Here is a 19,322-nt window from a genome sequence, read left to right on the forward strand (position 1 = left end):
GTCATGCAGCCGGGCTGAATGCGGAGTCTTCTCAGGCAATGATAGGCCCAGGAAGGTGGAGCTGCTGGTGACTCCACTGTCCTCTGTACAAATTGTAGGGGCTTCACCATTTTAGTTAGTGTTGTTCATATTGGCTGAGGCCACAGGCGAATCCCTCATTCATTCAGCAAATGGGTGTAAGTCCTACTATGTGCCAGGCACTGCTCTGGGCACTTAGAATACAGCTTTGGATAAAATGTGCAGATTTCTGCCCTCCTGGTGCTTAGAAGGGAGTCAGGGACCATGCGCGGTGGCTCATGCCTGTAATCCCAACACTTTGGGAGGCCCAGGCAGGCGGATCACTTGAGGTCAGGAGTTCGAGACCAGCCTGGCTAACATGGTGAAACCCCATCTCTACTAAAAATATAAAAATTAGCCAGGCATGATGGCACACACCTGTAATCCCAGCTACTCCAGAGGCTGAGGCAGGAGAATCACTTGAACCAGGGAGGCAGAGGTTGCAGCGAGCCCCAGTCGCACCACTGCACTCCAGCTGGGAGACAGTGCAAGACTCTGTCTCAAAAAAAAAAAGAGAGAAAAGAAGGGAGTCAGAAAGTAGACAAATCAGTATCACGTGAGTGCAGAGAAGCCCCTAGCAGGCTGGGGATAGAGGGACTGGGAAGGTGGTGGCAGCTTTGCAGCCATGTAGGGAAGGCTCTGATGAGAAGTGGCATTTGAGCAAAAGCCCCAAATGAAGTGAGCAAGCTAGGCACATGTGCATCCTGGCTTAGCGGAGGGCAAGTGCACAGGCTCTGATGCAGGCAAGGCACACACGCACGTGGGAAGAGCAGCAGGGAGCTCCCTGCAGGTGGAAGACGCCAAGCCCAGAGTAAAGAGGGTCAGATCCCATGAGACAGCTGTCGGTGCAAGGTCAGAGATCACCAGATCCTTACGTTTGTGCCTTTCCACAATGTCAGGCATTTTACTGATGCTGCATTCTCCATCATAAAAGCCACGGGCTCCCTGGAGTTCCTAGGAGGCATTCTCCTTAGTGCTTCCCCTTGCCTCGAGAGTGAGAGTGGCAGGCACGCAGGCTTGAGCCGAGCCACCCGTCAGTCAGTATTGCAAACCATGCATCACAGTATATTTAATCAACGAATTAATGTTATAGATTAAACATTCCACAACAAACTAAGTAACATTTAACATCAAGAGGAAAGGGATAGGAAAAGGAGTTCGTGTGCCAGTCCAGGGAGAGTGACGAAAATGAAAAGAATATGCTGGCCTGGCCCAGGGGCTCTGTCAGTGGTCAGTGTCTTTCAAAGAAGAGTCTTTGCTATGGGCGGAGCCTTCAACGGCAGATACTGAGCTCCTTATCATAAGTGATGGCAAGTTGGTGTCTGTTAAAATGACTGTTTTTGAGCTGCTGAAGTCTTGCTCTTTTTATGGCTGCAGAGTCCTCTGGTAAGGACTAATAGTGCAGAATGTGCTTGGTTAAATCCTGGTCTGGTTGGGTGCAGCCTTTATTGATCAGGCAAAAAAACTCTGGTCTCTGTTGAACAGGTGCCCTATGAAATATAAGATGGAGTCTTTTTCTAAGATGGAGTCACTAATGTCAAAGGTGCTCTATACAACGGCACAGTCCAATAGGACCTTCTGAGGTGGTGGAAATGTTCTGCATCTGTGCTGTCCCATGTGACAGGCGTGGGACTCACGTGGCTTCTGAGCATGTGGTGTCACCGAGGGACCAGTGTTGGTTGTGTGTACTTGGGAGCACTTTAAGCGGACACAGCTCCACGTGGCCAATGGCTGCTGGGCTCCTCAGGGCAGGTATGGCCACTGGGACTGCCACCCTTGGATGGTGCCTGAGATGCTCACTAAAGTCGGTGAGCACAGAGAAGTGGGCCATGGGCGGGGTTCAGCTTCCCACTCCTGAAACAGGTACCTCGCACTCTTGCTCACAAAGCTGCCAGGAATGCTGAACATTGTGATATGCAAACATTTGGTGTCATGCCCTGCGCTATGATTATTTTGTTAAAATATCCCCAGGAAGAAAACCCCGAGGGGACTGAGAGTCCTCTCTCTCCATGGAGGTAAGGAAAACAGGGCTAGAACAGGCAGGCAACGCGGTAGAATGGGTGGCCCTGGAGGGCACCCACCTTTCTCTGCCTTGGTTTTAGCTCAAAAATGTGGGACCTCTGCATGAATTGCAGACTCCTTTGGAATGTTTTCAGTCCGCAGATGTACCGATTAAATGACCCATGAAGAGGATTCTTTAAAACAGCTGCAGTGCATGATGAGTCTTTCTTGGTGCTGGGGATTGTGTGTATTTCTCTGCTTGGCTTGTTGGTATCTATGTGGCCTCTCCTAGGCCAGCCTCATCTCCTCTCCTTTCTCTCGGGTGGCATGATGTCCACGACCACTTATACCCCAGGACACTCCTGGCAGAAGAGGGAACAAAGAAAAGAGCTGGGGTGTTTTTGTCTACCCTATAATTTGTCTGAGTTTGGTTGTTTGGTTGTTTGTTTGTTTTTTGAGATGGAGCCTCACTCTGTCGCCCAGACTGGAGTGCAGTGATGCAATCTTGGCTCACTACAACCTCCACTTCCTCGGTTCAAGCAATCTTCTGCCTTAGCCTCCTGAGTAACTGAGACTATAGGCATGCACCACGAAGCTCCGCTATTTTTTTTTTTTTTTAGTAGAGACAGGGTTTCACCATGTTGGCCAGGCGGGTCTCGAACTCCTGACCTCAAGTGATCCTTCGACCTCAGCCTCCCAAAGTGCTGAGATAACAGGTGTGAACCACCATGCCCAGCCCTGAGTTTTTAAAATCTATTTCAATCAAAGTTGACAAATTATTTTGGTGTCATCTAGCCTCAGCTTGGTAATTTACAGAGTGTGATTCCTTTATGCTTCTAAATTAAAATCTGTGAAGATTTTGGGGGAGTGCCCTGAAAGCTAAATCTTTGCTTCTTGGGGTAATGCTAAAGCTATTTCTAAAGATGGAAGGCAATGCTTCCATGTGCCTACATGGTCTGGGGCAACAGTTCCCCAAGCATTGACTAAGATCGGGAAAAACCTCACTGTTGCCACAGGCCTCTTTCCATCACCACCATGAGACAGACTTAGCAAGAAGCAGAATCATCAGAGTCCCTGGCAGGGAGAGGGGAGGAAGACAACTCATCTTCTCATGAGAAGCAGTGGAGGCAAAGTGGGGTTTGTGTGCAGCCAAAGCAGCCATGTGCAAACCCAGCACGCAGCTCAGAGCCCTAGGTGAGCAGTTGGCATCAGAGATTCCAGACTCCAGCAGCCACTCACAGGATGATTTGTGAGTGGACGTGTTTTAACCTCTTGGAGCCTCAGCTTTGTCCTTTGTAAAGCAGAAATGACAATGACAATAAAGATAGTAATAACACCATTTGTAAACTAAAAATAAAGAAACTAAAAAATAAATAAACACAGGCAGACTTTTTGGTTTTGTGCAAGGATACGTCGGGACCCATGGCTGCTGCGCTCCCTGAGGTCAAGGGCTGAGCTGCGCACTGGAGAAATGGCCGTTCCCCAGCCTGGCTCTGCTGCTCTCGGGTCTTGGACATGGGTTAGTTTGTCACAGGTTGAACCTTCTGAGCATCTCCTGCAGAGACAGCCCCTTCTGAAGCTCAGCAGTTCCAAAATCAGCTCCCTGACACCCCCAAAGCCACATGTTTTCAGTGAGGGATGGAGAGTGGAGTCGACAGGGCCATGTGTGATGAGGTGCAACTGGGCAGATACCCAGATTCCATGGGGCATGCCTTCCACACTGCACAGCCTTCATGCTGCACGCCATTCATACTGCACACCCTCCCCACTGCACAGCTTCCACGCTGCATGTCATTCATACTGCACGTGCTTCCCCCCGGACATCCTCCACACTGCACAGCCTCTATGCTGCATGTCCTCCCCCTGCACATCCTCTCCACTGCATTCTCTCCATGTTGCACGTGCTCCATGTTGCACATCCTCCCACCTGGACATCCTCCCCACTGCACGTCCTCTCCCCTGCACATCCTCCCCACTGCGGGTCCTTACCCCTGTGCATCCTCCCTTCTGCAGGTCCTCACCCCTGCAAGTCCTCCCAACTGCATAGCCTCCTCCCTTCACGTCCTCCCCACTGCATGTCCTTCCACCTGTACGTCCTCCCCACTGCACGTCCTCCCACCTGCATGTCCTCCCTGATGTACATCCTCCCTGCCGCACATCCCGCTGCACAGTCTCCATATTGCATGTACATCCTCCCCGCTTCATGGCCTCCCTCCCTCACATCCTCCACACTACATGGCCTCCCTCCTTCACGTCCTCCCCCCTGCACATCCTTCCCACTGCATGTCCTCCCCCTTCACATCCTCCCTGCTGCACTCCCTTCCCACTGCACTTCCTTCGCATTACAAGTCCTCCCTGCTGCACGTCCACTCCCTGCACATCCTCCCCACTGCACGTCCTCCCCACTACACCTCCTCCCCCTTTCACATACTTCCCACTGCACGGCCTCCCCCCTTCACATCCTCCCCATTGCACGTCCTCCCCCATGCATGCTCTCCCCCTGCACAGCCTCCCCCCTGCATGGCCTCCCCTTGCATGACCTCTCCCCGCATGACCTCCCCCCGCATGTCCTCCCCTCACATGTCCTCCCCTCTGCATGTCCTCCCCGCTGCACATCCTCCTCCCTGCATGTCCTCCCCACTCCACGTCCTCCCCCTGCATGTCATCCCCCCACACGTCCTCCCCACTTCATGTCCTCCCCACTGCATGTTCTCCCCGCTACACATCCTTCCCCCTGCACATCCTCACCCCTTTACATTCTCACCCCTGCACGTCCTCACCCCTGCCCGTCCTCACCACTGCACATCCTCCCCTCTGCACATCCTCCACGCGGCACACCCACCCCACTGCTTATCCTTCCCACCCACCACTCGTCCTTCTTACAGATTCCAGACTCCAGCACCCGAGGCTGGGAAGTGAGCATCTCCGCCTGGACAGCCTGGGGCCTCACAACTCCCCCATGAATTATGCATCCCTGTGGGCTGTTCCGCTTTTCTTCCCCCTTAGCCATAATGATGGCAATTTTCATATCCCCTTACTGTTCAGAGACCATATGGGGGCCAATGTGCTGAATAAAGAGAAGAGAAATCTCACAAGCATGGCTCTGTGGACAGAGGCTTTGCAGCCCCAGACACATGAAGCAGCCACCACAGTAGATGCAGTGAGGGGCGAGGCCAGGAGCTGGCCCTGTAGCCTGAGCAAGTCGCTTGCCCTGTTGGTGGAGTGGCACTTCAGATCCCTGCCCTGCAGGCTTGTTGGGGGGCAAGTAAACAGTGAGCCCAAGCTCCACGAGAGGCCACCTGGAAAGTCCTTATTGTTGGACTGAGCCTATGAAAATGCGGTGTACCAGGGAGCTTCAGGTCTCACTGCAGCACCATGGCTGGCTGCACAGTGATTAGAGGCTCTGACTGGCAGTTTTACCTGTGTTTAATTAACAGAAATAGGAAAGGGGGCCGTGGTCACTTGTGGGCCTTCCCAGAGTCTATTAGTACGGAGAAATGTCTGGGGCGCACAGACACCAGTGGTGAGCAGCGGGCTGGCATCCACGCAAGTGCTGCACTCACAGGGTGGGCCCACCTGCACTTTTGTCTGGCTTCACAGGGTCTGTCCGGGAGCCCCCTAAAGAAATGGCCCTGTCACTGCCTTACACTGCCACAGCAGTGTCTCAAAGTGCTCCAGCTTGCGGCAGGGGGCCTCTGCTCAACAACCTTGGGCAGCTGGCAGAGAGCTAGGAAGCCAGGGCCTCCTCCAAGAGGAAATGAGCCACTACTCTTCTAGGAAACAATATCTGGAGTAAGATGGGCTTCAACTTTGTATAGGACAAATGCAGGGTGGCCCTGGGGTTTGGAAGAGTTGGCGTGAACACTTCGTATTTTGATGAGGAAAGAGCCCAGCCAGTGGAATGACAGCCAGGAGGCACCCTCTGCACAAACACCAAGGCAGGGCCCAGCCAGTCAGCCTCCTGGAGGACCCGTGTGCCCTTTGTGGGGAGGGTGGGGCAATGGTTCTCTTTGCTAGGTCAGCATTGGAATCGTCTGAGCTGCTTTTTAAAAATTACTGTGGAATTGGCCGGACACAGTGGCTCACGCCTGTAATTCCAGCACTTTGGGAGGCTGAGGCGGGCGGCTCACAAGATCAGGAGATCGAGACCATCCTGGCTAACTCGGTGAAACCCCGTCTCTACTAAAAACACAAAAAATTAGCCGGGCGTGGTGGCAGGCGCCTGTAGTCCCAGCTACTTGGGAGGCTGAGGCAAGAGAATGGCGTGAACCCGGGAGGCGGAGCTTGCAGTGAGCCGAGATCCGGCCACTGCACTCCAGCCTGGGCGACAGAGCGAGACTCCATCTCAAACAAACAACAACAAAAAAATTACTGTGGAATCACAAACCACATGCCCCATGTTCTCACTTGTAAGTGGGAGCTGAATGATGAGGACCCATGGATGCAAAGAGAATAATAGACACTGGGGCCTACCAGAGGTTGGAGGGTAGAAGGAGGGAAAGGAGTAGAAAGAATAACTACTGCAGACTAGGCTTATACCTGGGTGATGAAATAATCTGTGCACCAAACCCCCATGACATGAGTTTACCTATAAAACAAACCTGCACGCATACCCCTGAACCTAAAAAAAAGTTTTAAAAAATATAAAATTAAAAAGTAAATTCCTGTACCCAGCTTCACCCTGATTCCCTGCTCCCAGCACACACCTTCTCCATCAGAACCCCTAGGAGGGTCTCACTCAGCCCCTGCCATCAGGTCACAGAGCAGAAGGGCACAGCTGAGGCTCACTGGGCTGTCCTCTGCTCCTCAGGAAGCTGCCCTCATGCTCCAGGTGGAAATCAGGCCCCACCTATGTCTTGACTCAGTTCAGAGTCAAGGGAAACTTAAAAGAGAGATTCAGGGGACAGTGTCCTCTGTCGATCCACATCAGCCTTGCCTCGTCCTTGTCCGCTAGTGAGAAGTCTCGGAATACAAAGAAAAACACGCCTGGGCTATCCCTTCTGAGAGTCTCCAGTCCATCCTCAGAACACACTGACAGTGCATGGTGGCAACAGGGCCAGTTCTGCAGGTGGCTTCCAGGCAGGCAGTCCCTGCGAAGTCCCCAGTCCCATCCTTTGTCCCCACCATCCAGGCACTCACATCCCAGTGATCTTAGAAATACTGCTTTCTGTAGGATTTCTTCTGCAACTGAATGACCCAAGAGCCCCGTACTTGGCATTATTATCTTCCTGTTCTTGGCAAGCATTTCCTTGGCCGGGCCGCCCTTCCTGGGAGGCTGTGTACTTACAGCAGTAACGATGGCTCAAACGACATCAGCAACTGCAGCTGCCTCCTGGGGAGGGCCTGCGCCTGCCAGGCATCATCCCACATCCCTGGACACCCCAGGATGACTCCTTTATTAATCTTTTCTCCTGTCCTGTCCTGCTGGTTCTCTCTTGCAGAGCGACTACTCGAGCGACACAGAGAGTGAGGACAATTTCCTCATGATGCCCCCGCGGGACCATCTGGGCCTCAGTGTCTTCTCCATGCTCTGCTGCTTCTGGCCTCTGGGCATCGCAGCCTTCTACTTGTCCCATGAGGTAAGGCCTCCTTGGTCTGTGGCACCTGGTGTGCAGGTGTTGACAGGGCAGGGGTGAGGGCGACAATCCCAGCTGAGGAAGAGGAGAAGCGAGGAAGCCCAGACAGCTCCTGCTACAGCTGGGTCAGCCCTTGCCCAGTTGGAGGATAGGCTGGGAGAAGTCAGAGTCAGGGGACCCTGGGGGCCGGGTGGAGGCATTCGGGCTGCCTCACCCCAGATGCATCTGTGTCCTCGCAGAGGCGGGACTGCCTTCTGAAGAGGCCTCATGACCGAAGCGAGTGTCTGCTTGGTAGAAGGCACGTGGCCTTTGGGAGGCTGTCCTTCATTTAGGTGCTGGGGTTGTGTGCATGGGGTGACCCTAGTGCCGGGAAACACCAGGCCCAGGTGGGCTACATTTAACTTAACGAGAGAGGAGAAAAGAAGGGTTTTGATTTCCTTGCTAAAGAATCCTTCCTATAAAATAGATTCCAGTTCCACAGCAGCCCCCGTACCTGCCCCAGGTGAACGCCCTGCTTGTGGAAATGGCACATCTCAGCATGACATCTGCCGTTCCTCCCCAACATAAGGCTTCTAAAGGTTTCGATTCCCAGCCTTTTTCACTACAGAGCATCCTATTGGTTGCCCCTTATGCAACCTACATTTTGAAAATATTGGAAATATTTTTCTCTAGCAAGTGCAGAGTATTCATTCAGAAATCAGCTATATTCACATTTTTATTAATCAGAGAAAGACATTTCTACTTGCCAATTACAGAGTGAGCTGACGGCATTACCATGGCCCACTGCTATCTGCCCAAACAAAAGAGGGAGAAAGGGCGCTCCTCTGCTGGCCCGGGGTGGGGGTGGTGCCGGGCGCCCGTGGGGTGTTTTCAGGGAGGGCTGAAGATGCCTCGAAGGTGCAGAGGGTCCCTCTCCAGCTTCTAGGGTTCGGGACCAGGGCTGCACACAACTGAGCCTGGCAGGTGCTTCTTCTGAAACAGATTGCCTGGCTGAGCCCAGCAGTTGCTTCTTGATGGCTTCTGTATTGGTTGGGTTTGTTGGACGAGTGAGAGGAGAATCCACCCTGGCCTTAATGGGGTTTCTGTTTTCCCCTGCACATCTTGAGTGGTGACTGGCCCCTCTCTCTGACATCCAAGGAGGAGCAGGGGAGCGTGGGGGGTGGCCTGTGGTCCTCCTGAGGGCAAGTGCTTCCTGACAGGGCACGAGAAGTTGGGCAGCCTTTGCAGGCAGGGGTGTAGCCAGAGGGGCCCAGTGTGGAAATCTTTATCTGCTGGGGCTAGGCTGAGCAGTTGTTCCAGACCCAGCTTTGATCTTGAGGGTCTGTCCGAGCTTCTCTTGTGACTTCGTCCCATGAATGCCACAGAACCCCTTCTCCATCAGCACAAGCATGGGGTGGGGAGCCTGACTCCTGGGTCTGGCAGGGCCTGGTGGCTGTGGAGTGGAGGCAGATGTGAGTGAACCCTGCTGCGGGATGAGGTGCCAGACTGGGACACACAGGAGCTGGAGAAATGGGTGTGGGCACAGGCCCATGGTGGGCAGAGCCTGCCATGCCACATAAACTGCACCCTGATGCTGCCAACAGACAAGAGCAGTCTTGCAAGGGAAGGACAGATTGGGCCCAGGAGCTGGACAGGTGACATCAAACGCGTCCCCGAAGCCTCCTTTGTACACCCCAGCCCTGCGTCATCTCCATATGGGGAAGAATAGGGACACACCCACCTTCGTGGGGCCCAGCCGCTGAGACATCCATGTAAAAGTGCCACAGAGTGCTGGGTGGATGGAACCCTGGAGAGATGGCAAGGGGCCGCAGGGAGAGGCTGCCTACCTGGCCAAAGGAGAGACCAGTCCTTTGTGGTGTCCGTGGTCTCTGCCGCTCCATGTGCTCGGATTGACGCCCCAGTCTCTGGTGCAGGGCAAGGTATGGACAGCGTCTCTATTCCAAAGATCATCATTATAATAAAGAGCAAGGCTACAACTGCAGAGACTGTGTCTAGAGTCTTTCTCAGAAAGTAATTTTATGCTGAACACAGTAAGAGCCTCTCAGGCTTGGGTCTGAGAACCCATGGTGTTTGATACGTTAGACAGTGTAGAGGATTTCTATTACTTGGTTAGCTGCAAATGGGAAATGCAGTTTCTATAGTGGCTTCTGATCACTTTTTTGGAGATGAAGTGGAAACATTTTGGGGGGTGGGTGTAGGTGTTGCCTTCACTATGGGCGTAGAGAGGAGCTTTCAGGGCCAATGGCTGCAGCCTCCCTTTTCATTGCGCTTTGAGAATGGATTTCCCTGTGGTAGAACCACAACAGAGAAGAGGGGCTGACACTTTTATAAAGATACCTGTGGAGGTGAGTCCCATTTGCAGAGCCTGCTTCCGCATCCCTTTCCAATCAGAACTCCCTTCCCAGGCAGCTCCCCTTAGTCCGCAGTGGTGGTTCCGGGTGCTGCTGCAGATCCTGGAAACAAGCAGCCCTGCTCAGGATGCCTCAGCCGGCTACCAGGCTGCTGAGCATTCCGTTTGCAGCCCACACTGCAGATGTGTGGTCTCCAGCAGGCCATCGTGGGGAAGCCGGCAGCTGCCAAGGAGAGAGAGTGTGGCACAGAATAGAACAGATGCAATCTGAGAATCCTTGCACTAAATTAAATCAGTGCTTTCCTAAGCGAGGCCACCTGGGAGTGCGAAGCCCAGGACTGGAGAGGGGGAAGCCCGTAACCCTCTCTGCCGCAGTGGCCAGCACCTCCTGCCGCCTTGTTGGGTCAAGGGGATGATGCACCTGGGCGAAGAGCATGTTGGTGGAGCCGAGGCTCTCCAGGCCCACAGTGCCATTCACGAGGAAATCTTTGACATCTAAGTGTGACTTTGGGTTTTCTTTCCCTTTTATCTCAGATCATATCACAGTGTACTCTGACAGTCAGGCCGTGTCTGCTCGTTGTCAAAATAACTGTTCAGTGAAGTCAAAGGAACATGCCAAGCCATTACAGAAAACCAAAACAACATCTTATGGTAGTTTGATTAAATTGGGCAGTGGAGAAAATGAGGGCAGCCATCTCTAGAATTATGCGCCTCCGATACGTTGTTCTGTCCTGTTGTAGTCTGGTCCCATTTAGCAGGCAGCTCTCCCATGCCTCTGTTTCCTGACGCATGCAATGATATTAACATGATTTCCAGGCTGTGCGGTTAGCTGAGGGTTAGAGATGTAAGGCCAGTGAAAGTCCCCAGGAGGCACCTGCAGAGCAACTGCTGCTGGTCGTGCCCTGCTGGAAACCTGAGTTCCCAGGTGCTGGGGGTCCGGAGGCCAAGGGATGCCTGGAAAGACACAGACACAGCTTTCCCAGGAGATTTTGTTAATTCTAAAAATGTGTTCATGAACTAGCATAACAGTAGTAATCAAAGTGTTAGTGAGGTGGGTAACATTGGCTGACCACCTACTGTGTGCCAGCTTCAGCGTTGGGCCATGCACCCTTGCTTCCGGGGTGTGGTCCTGGACCCCCTATGCACTTGCTAGAAATACACACTGTCTGTTCCACCGCAGACCTGCTCAGTCAGAGTCTCTGGGGCAAAGCCCAGGAATCTGCATTTTGAGGAGGCCTCCAGCTCCTCGTGGATGCAACTGCCGTCACCTGGGAGGGGCCGTGGTGACCTGCGCTGCAGTCATGGCTGGGAATCTAATAAGCAGTGGGAAGCTGCAGGATGTCTTTTGGAAGAAATGACCCCGGGTTTTGGTTGTGGTGTGAAAGGAAGAGGGAAGGGAGGGATGCCCTGGGTTCTGATGGTGTTCGGGTGTGAGTAGTGCTGTCCTACATGCATGATCTCATAGGAGCTCCATGGCATGGATGCTGAAATCAGGGTTCAGTGAGGTTGAGTGATGAGCCTAAAGCCAACATTGGTGAGCAGTAAGCCAGAGCTAGCAGGATGTGTGGGCTTGGAGGCACCTGCCTTCTCTGGGGGAGGTATCTGGCTTGTCCCTGAGCTGTGGGGTGGGGGTGGGTGGGCAGATGAGGGCAGCATGTTGTCTACAACTTCGTTTTGCTCAACAATGTTCCATCTGGTCCCCATTGCAAGCACGCTTTGTAAACCGGTTCATACAGAGGACGGTGTGGGTGTGTGCGATTATGGTGGTGTGGCTTCATCTAGGAACTGACATTTGTGAATGATACTGAGGATAGACATGAATCCCATAATTGGCTGAGTGGCTGCTGTCAGCTAGTTAATGCGCACACTTTATCTTATTTAATCTTTGCAGTGAGTCCGGAAGGTGGAAAATTATTACCTCCAGTTTACAGATGAACAAAACTGAAGTTTCAAGGGATTTAATAAGTAACAGATATCACAGAGGTAGCAAGTATGGGCACATGAGAGAAATATTAATATTTCTAACCCTTAAAGCCATATTTTTTGCAATATAGCTTTGACTTTTATCTGTTTGCAAACAAAAATAGAACCACCATCCTTGCTTCTAAATTCACCATCCCCCCACCCTGTTTGGAAAAGCTGGCAGGGGAGGAAAGCCTGTCTGAGCATGGTATGGCATTGGTCCTCATGGCACTTCACTCCATCCCATGTGATGGGGGCAGCCGGGGACTGAAGCCAGAGCCCTGCCCCAAAGGGGGCACTGGGCCTGGACCTGCGCCGGGCAGGCCCCAGGGTTCGTGTGTTGACTCTGCTGGCAGACGTCTTTGCATTCAAGCATTTATTATGTCTTGATCTAATTTCATTTCATAAAATGTTTCTTTCCTTTACTAACTGCAACATTATAACAATAATTAAATGAGAAAAGGGTATTAGGAAGCAGATTATGAATTTTATGAATAGTACCAGCAAAGGGAATTGGGCAAATTAGGGGAAAAAAGAGAATCTTTTTATGGTACTGAAAATCTAGAACAAGAGTGCAACCTAGCTAATAGCAAAGCCCCTTGGAATCCATTCATTTACCCACTGATTAGTGAACACCTCCCACGTGTTCAGTAAGTGCCGCGCATGCAGCAGTGAACAGAGCAAACCAAATCCCTCTTCTCAGAGCTGACGTGCTCGTCGCCTGCCTCTCTTCCTTGCAACGTCAGCTTTACTTTTCTCCGTTTTGCTCACTGGCTATTAGCTGCGGATGGACATGGGGAGTGTGGAGCTGAGAGAAATATTTTAAACAGGGTGGCCCTGGCGGCGCTCGCGGAAAGGATGGTGTCTTATGATGCAGCCTTGGGCTGAGCCAGGGGGAGCCCTTGGGGAGGAGCTTCCAGACAGAGAGGCCGGCAGTGCTGAGACCCTGTGGGGCACACGTGGGCCAGGTGGGGCCGGCGTGGCCGAGCGGGGGGCCGCGGGTGTCGAGCTAGGAATGGGGGTAGGGGGTGACTAACAAGGCGGGACAAACGTGGGCAGACCCCGAGACTCTTTAGGCTGTGACTGGGCGAGGCTTCCACTTTGGGATAAGAAGCCTCCGGGGCTTGAGTGGAGGAGAAGCCCCTATGGTCACATGCTCCCGGGAGCCTTCCGGAGACCTGCGCTGCAGGGGTGGCTGGGAATTTCATAAGCAGTGGGGAGCTGCGGGGTGTCTTCTGGATGAATGATCCCTGGGCTTAGGTTGCAGTGTGAAAGGAAGAGGGAAGGGAGGGATGCCCTGGACCAGGGGTTTCCTGCAGACGGGTAGGCAGCACCTGCAGCGGGGCCTCTCAAGTCCCACAGCCGTCGGCCTCTGCGTGGAGGCGCTGAACCACGGGGGCTCCAGGGAGACGTCTGGGCCGAGGGTAGGAGTGTAAGTCCTGAGCTGGGGGTCAAGCGCCGGCACAGTGATGAGGGGCCCGTGGGAGCATTGACCACTGATGAGCAGCTTCAGGCATGCAAGGAGGGACAGCCCCGAGGAGCAGACTCCACAGCGAGAGGAAGGGAACCCATCCAGCGAGGCAGAGCTGCACTGCTGGGACTTGGATCAGCAGGCACATCAGAGGGGCGCGGAGGGACTTGTGGGTGCTGGGCACATTCCCTTTCCTGACCGGGGTGCTGGCCGTATGCTTGTGGAAACTCTTTGAGCTTTATTTACACTTTGTGTGTGTGTGTACACGTTTCCGTTTTCCCTAAGAATACTATACTTCCATTAAAACATTTAGAAAATTCACGTATTTGGGAGGCCTAGGGAGAGAAACTGCTTGAGGCCAATGGGTTCAAAGCCAGCCTGTGCAACAGAACCCATGTATACAAAAATTTAAAAATTAACTGAGCGTGGTGGCTCGTGCCTGTGGTCACAGCTACTCATGAGGCTGAGGCGGGAAGATCATTTGAGCCCAGGAGTTCAAGGCTGCTGTGATCTATGATCCCACCACTGCACTCAAGCCTGAGTGACAGAATGGGACCTTGTTTGTAAATATACATATGGATATGTAAAGAGAGAAATTGGACATAGTATATCTAGTTATCTTTTTTTGAAGAGTTTTGCAGTAAACAGAGAGTGAGAAATGGGGTGCTATTCAATGAGGTCAAGTCAAGAGTGTTCTTTTTTTGTTTTTGTTTTTGTTTTTGCTTTTAAGTGGGAGAAATGATAGCATATTTGTTCATGATGAAAATGACCCAAAAGAGAGAAAAATAGATGTTGTGAAATACGGTGGGAAGGAGAATGAGGGGACAGTTAGGGGAGCAACAAAAAAACCCCATGTGCAGCAAGCACCTTGCACATACATGACATCACACACCTCTTGGGGCAGATGCACATGAGGCATTAGGCTATGAGAATCATATACCTGTTCCCAGGTCACGCTTCCAAGGGTAGAGCCAGGATTCGGTGCCCCCACCATCATTGCCCGCTTCTGGGTCAGTGATCAGTGATTACTGTACTTAGTGACAGATTCCACCAAATACTGCCCAAGTGTTAGAGGAAATCACAGTCTTGCTTTTAACATTGCAAATACCCACATAGGGAAGAGTTATAGAAGTCTGATATCCTTGCCTCTTGTCTTCAGTAAAATAGCAGCCCTGCTTGTAGGTCCTGGGGATATGTCTGTCCTTCTCCCTCTGACTCCATTAAAACCGGATTATATTAAATTATGGGAGAGAACCAAGCAATCTTGGGTAATGATATGTACTAAATGTACTTATTGTTTCTCTTGAATTTGGTGCTTTCCAGCAGAGTAGAAATATAAGTCAAGTACAGGCTGTTCTTTCTCCTCTGAATAAGATGCTCTGCAAATTCTGCAAAGGTGGAGGGAACAATTGCGGGATTTGGGTATGAAAACTTATCACTCAAGTAAGCTTTGTAGGACATTAAGGGACACGACACCATCATCATTCCAACAGGAATTAAGTGTTTCCCTTCTCAATCTTACTCTGGATATTAATTCTAATTATTTATGGCTGGTGTGTAGGATGCAATGTTTTCTGTCAATTTCCCAGAAAGAGCCTAAACCTTCCTGTAACCACCGTCAAGACATTGCTTAGAGAGTGTGGGGACATGTGTTCCTCCCAGAGATCCAAACAATGCCAGTAGTTGCAATTTGCTTTCTTAGTTGTGTTCTTGAGCTGCCGGGCTGTTGATGAACTAATCAACAGGGCCATCATAATCAGACTTGGATGATTTGTCCCCACTTTCTAGGTTTTTTAAATCAAGTATTTAATTTTTGAGACAGGGTATCACTCTGCTGCCCAGGCTGGAGTGCAGTGGTACGATCATGGCTCACTGCATCCTCAGCCTCCTGAACTCAAGCTATCCTCACACCTCAGCCTCCCAGGTAGCTGGGAATACAGGTGCCTGCCACCACACCAGGCTAATTTTAGTGTTTTGTAGAGATGGGGATCTCTCTTTGTTTTCCAGGCTGGTCTCAAACTCCTGGACTCAAATGATTCTCCTGCTTCAGCCTCCCAAAGTGCTGAGATTACAGGTGTGAGCCACCACTCTGTGGCCCCCAGTTTTTTAATATGGAAAGAACAAGCTGATTTGCCCAGGGAAAAAGTTTAGGTCAGTAAGATCATCTGAAAGTAGGGAGAAATCAGGAAATCCTGAGGACTTCAGCTCATTGTCCACACCTCTGGCCCCCTGCTGCTGCTGGAAAAACTCAGTTTGTCTTTCTTTAAAGTTAAAGGGTACATGTGGAGGTTTGTTACATAGGTCAATTGCATGTCATGGGAGTTTGATGTACAGATTATTTCATCACCCAGGTAATAAGCATCACCCAGGTAAATACCTGATAGGTAATTTTTGGATCCTCTCCCTCCTCCTACCCTCCTTCCTCAAGTCGGCCCCATTGTCTGTTGTTCCTTTTCTTTGTGTTCATGTGTTCTCAATGTTTAGGTTCCACTTGTAAGTCAGAACATGCAGTATCTGGTTTTCTGTTCCTGTGTCAGTTCATTTAGGATTATGGCCTCCAGCTCCATCCATGTTGCTGCAAAGGACATGATCTCCTTTTGTTTGTAGCTATGCAGTATTTCATGGTATGTATGTACCACATTTTCTTTATCCAGTCTACCACTCACAGGCATTTAGTTGGTTCCATGTCTTTGCCATTGGGAATAGTGCTGTGATGAACATATGCACACATATGTCTTTATAGTAGAATGATTTATATTCCTTTGGGTATATACCCAGTGATGGGATTGCTGAGTCAAATGGTAATTCTCTTTTAAGTTATTTGAGAAATTGCCACACTGCTTTCCAAAATGGCTGAACTACTTTACACTCCCACCAGCAATGTAAAAGCCTTCCCTTTTCTCCACAACCTTGCTAGCATCTGTTATTTTTTGACATTTTAATAATAGCTGTTTTGACTATATGAGAGTTTCTCATTGTGCTTTCGATTCGTATTTCTCTAATGATTAGTGATGTTGAACATTTTTTTCCTATGGTTGTTGGCTGCGTGTATGTTTTCTTTCGAAAAAAATCTGTCGTGTCCTTTTCCCACTTTTTAATGGGGTTCTTCCTTGCTTGTTAATTTGTTTAAGTTCTTTATGGATTCTGGATATTAGACCTTTGTTGGATGAATACTTTGCAAATATTTTCTCCTATTCCGTAGGTTGTTTGTTTACTCTGTTGAACATTTCTTTTGCTGTGCAGAAGCTCTTTAGTTTGATTGGTACAGTTTATCAATTTTTGGTTTTGTTTCTATTGCTTTTGATGTCTCCACTGTGAAATCTTTGCCAAGGCCTATGTCCAGGATGCTATTTCCTAGGTTATCTTCCAGGGTTTTTATAATTGTAGATTTCACATTTCAGTCTTTACTCCATCTTGAATTCATTTGTGTATATAGTGTAAGGAAGGGATACAGCTTCAACTTTCTGCATATGGCTAGCCAGTTATCTTATCACCATTTATTGAATAGCGAGTTCTTCTTCCATTGCTTGTTGTTGTCGACTTTGTCAAAGATCAGGTGTATGGCTTTATTTCTGGGTTCTCTATTCTGTTTCATTGGTCTATATGTCTGTTTTTGTGCTAGTACCATGCTGTTTTGGTTATTGCAGCCTTCTAATATGGTTTGAAGTCAGGTAACATGATGCCTCCAGCTTTATTCTTTCCACTTAGGATTGCCTTGGCTATTTGAGCTCTTTTTTGGTTCCACATGAGTTATAAAATAACTTTTTTCTGATTCTGTGAAAAATGTCATTGGTAACTTGACAGGAATAGCGCTAGATCTTCAAGTGCTTTAGAGATTATAGCCATTTTAACAATATTGATTCTTCCTATCCATGAGCAGGAAATATTTTTTTGGTTGATTGTGTCATCTCTGATTTCTTTGAGCAGCATTTTATAATTCTCATTGTAGAGATCTTTCACCTCCCTGTTAGCTGTATTCCTAAGTATTTTATTCCATTTGTGGCTATTGTGAATGGAATTGCTTTCGTGAATCTTGGGTGTTGTTGGTATATAGGAATGCTACTGATTTTTGCACAACTTTGCTGAAGTTGTTTATCAGATCTAGGAGCTTTCAGGTAGAAATTATGGGGTTTTCTAGGTATAGAATCATATTATCTGCCAACAGAGATAGTTTTTCACTTCTCTTTCTATTTGGATGCCTTTTATTTCTTTCTCTTGACTGATTGTTCTGGCTAGGACTTCCAGTACTTTGTCGAACAGGAGTGGTGAGAGTGGACGTCCTTGTCTTGTTCCGGTTCTCAAAGGGATTGCTTCCAACTTTTGCCATTCAGTATGAAATTGGCTTTGGGTTTGTGATAAATGGCTCTTATTATGTTGAGTATGCTCCTTCAATGCCTAGTTTATTAATGGTTTTTAACATGAAAGGATGCTGAATTTTATCAAAAGCCTTTTCTGCATCTATTGAGATGATCATGTGGTTTTTGTTTTTATTTCCCTTTATGTAATGAATTACATTTATTTGTTTGCATATGTTGAACCAACCTTGCATCCCAGGGATAAAACCCACTTGATTGTGATGGATTAGCTTTTTGATGTGCTTCTGGTTTTTGCTGAAAATTTTTACATCTATGTTTATTTAGTATATTGGCCTGAAGTTTTCTTTTTCTGTTAAGTCTTTGCCAGGTTTTGGTATCAGGATGATACTGATCTCATAGGATGTGTTAGGTAGAAGTCCCTCCTCCTCAACTTTTTTGAAATAGTTTCAGTAGGAATGATACCAGCTCTTCTTTATACATCTGGTGGAATTCGGCCGTGAAGCCATGTGGTCCTGGGCTTTTTCTGGTTGGTAGGCTTTCTATTTCTGATTCAATTCTGGAACTTATTATTGGCCTTTTCAGGTGTTCAATTTCTTCCTGGTTCAATCTTGGGAGATGTTGTGTTTGCAGAAATGTATCCATTTCTTCTAAGTGTTACAGATGGTGTGCATAGAAGTGTTCCTGGTAGTCTCTGAGGATTTTTGTATTTATGATTGTGTTTATTTGGATCTTCTCTCTTTTATTCTTCATTAGTCTAGCTAGTTGTCTATCAAGCTTATTTATTCTTTCAAAGAACAAACTTCTGGATTTGTTTATCTCTTGTATGGTTTTTCACTCCTCAGTTTTCTTCAGTTCACCTCTGATTCTGCTTACTTCTTGTCTTCTGTTAGCTTTGGGGTTGGTGTGCTCTTGTTTCTCTAGTTCCTCTAGGTGTAATGTTAAGTTGTTAACTTGAGATCTAACTTTTTGATGTGGGCATTTAGCACCATAAGCTTCCCTCTTTAGGTGGGGGAAGCTTCCCACTGCTTTAGCTGTGTCCCAGAGATTCTGATATATTGTATCTTTGTTCTCATTAGTTTCAAAGAATTCCTTGATTTCTGCCCTAATTTTATTGTTTACCCAAAAGTCATTCAGGAGCAGATTGCTTAATTTCCATATAAGTGTATGGTTTTGAGTGATTTTCTTTATGTTGATTTTTTAAAAACAATTCCAATTTTTAATGTGTATTTATGTGTTTATTTTGCCAATTACTCATTTAAGAGATAATTAAATGTGAAGTCTCTAAACCTTTTTTTTCTTTTGAGCTGGAGTCTCACTCTGTCACCCAGGCTGGAGTACAGTGGCGTGATCTCGGCTCACTGCAACCTCCATCTCCCGGGTTCAAGCAATTCTATTGTCTCAGCCTCCCAAGTAGCTGGGACTACAGGCGCCCGCCACCATGCCTGGCTAATTTTTGTATTTTTAGTAGAGATAGAGTTTCGCCATGTTGGCTAGGTTAGTCTCGAACTCTTGACCTCAAGTGATCCGACCGCCTTGGCCTGCCAAACTGCTGGAATTACAGGTGTGAGCCACCGGGCCTGGCCTCCAAA

General features: G+C 49.1%; 1 protein-coding gene across 2 annotated transcripts in view; it reads left to right on the forward strand.

Annotated features, from left to right (window-relative positions):
• Nucleotides 1–19,322, forward strand: part of SYNDIG1 (synapse differentiation inducing 1) — a 189,787-nt gene that overhangs the window by 101,337 nt on the left and 69,128 nt on the right. For both annotated transcript variants that reach the window (XM_025399274.1, XM_025399275.1), the window contains exon 3: nucleotides 7,500–7,637. In XM_025399274.1, the coding sequence (XP_025255059.1) occupies nucleotides 7,500–7,637 (138 nt within the window). The remainder of the gene's footprint in view (nucleotides 1–7,499; nucleotides 7,638–19,322) is intronic.

This window comes from Theropithecus gelada, chromosome 10 (assembly GCF_003255815.1).
Source record: "Theropithecus gelada isolate Dixy chromosome 10, Tgel_1.0, whole genome shotgun sequence".
Classification (NCBI taxonomy): Eukaryota; Metazoa; Chordata; class Mammalia; order Primates; family Cercopithecidae; genus Theropithecus; species Theropithecus gelada.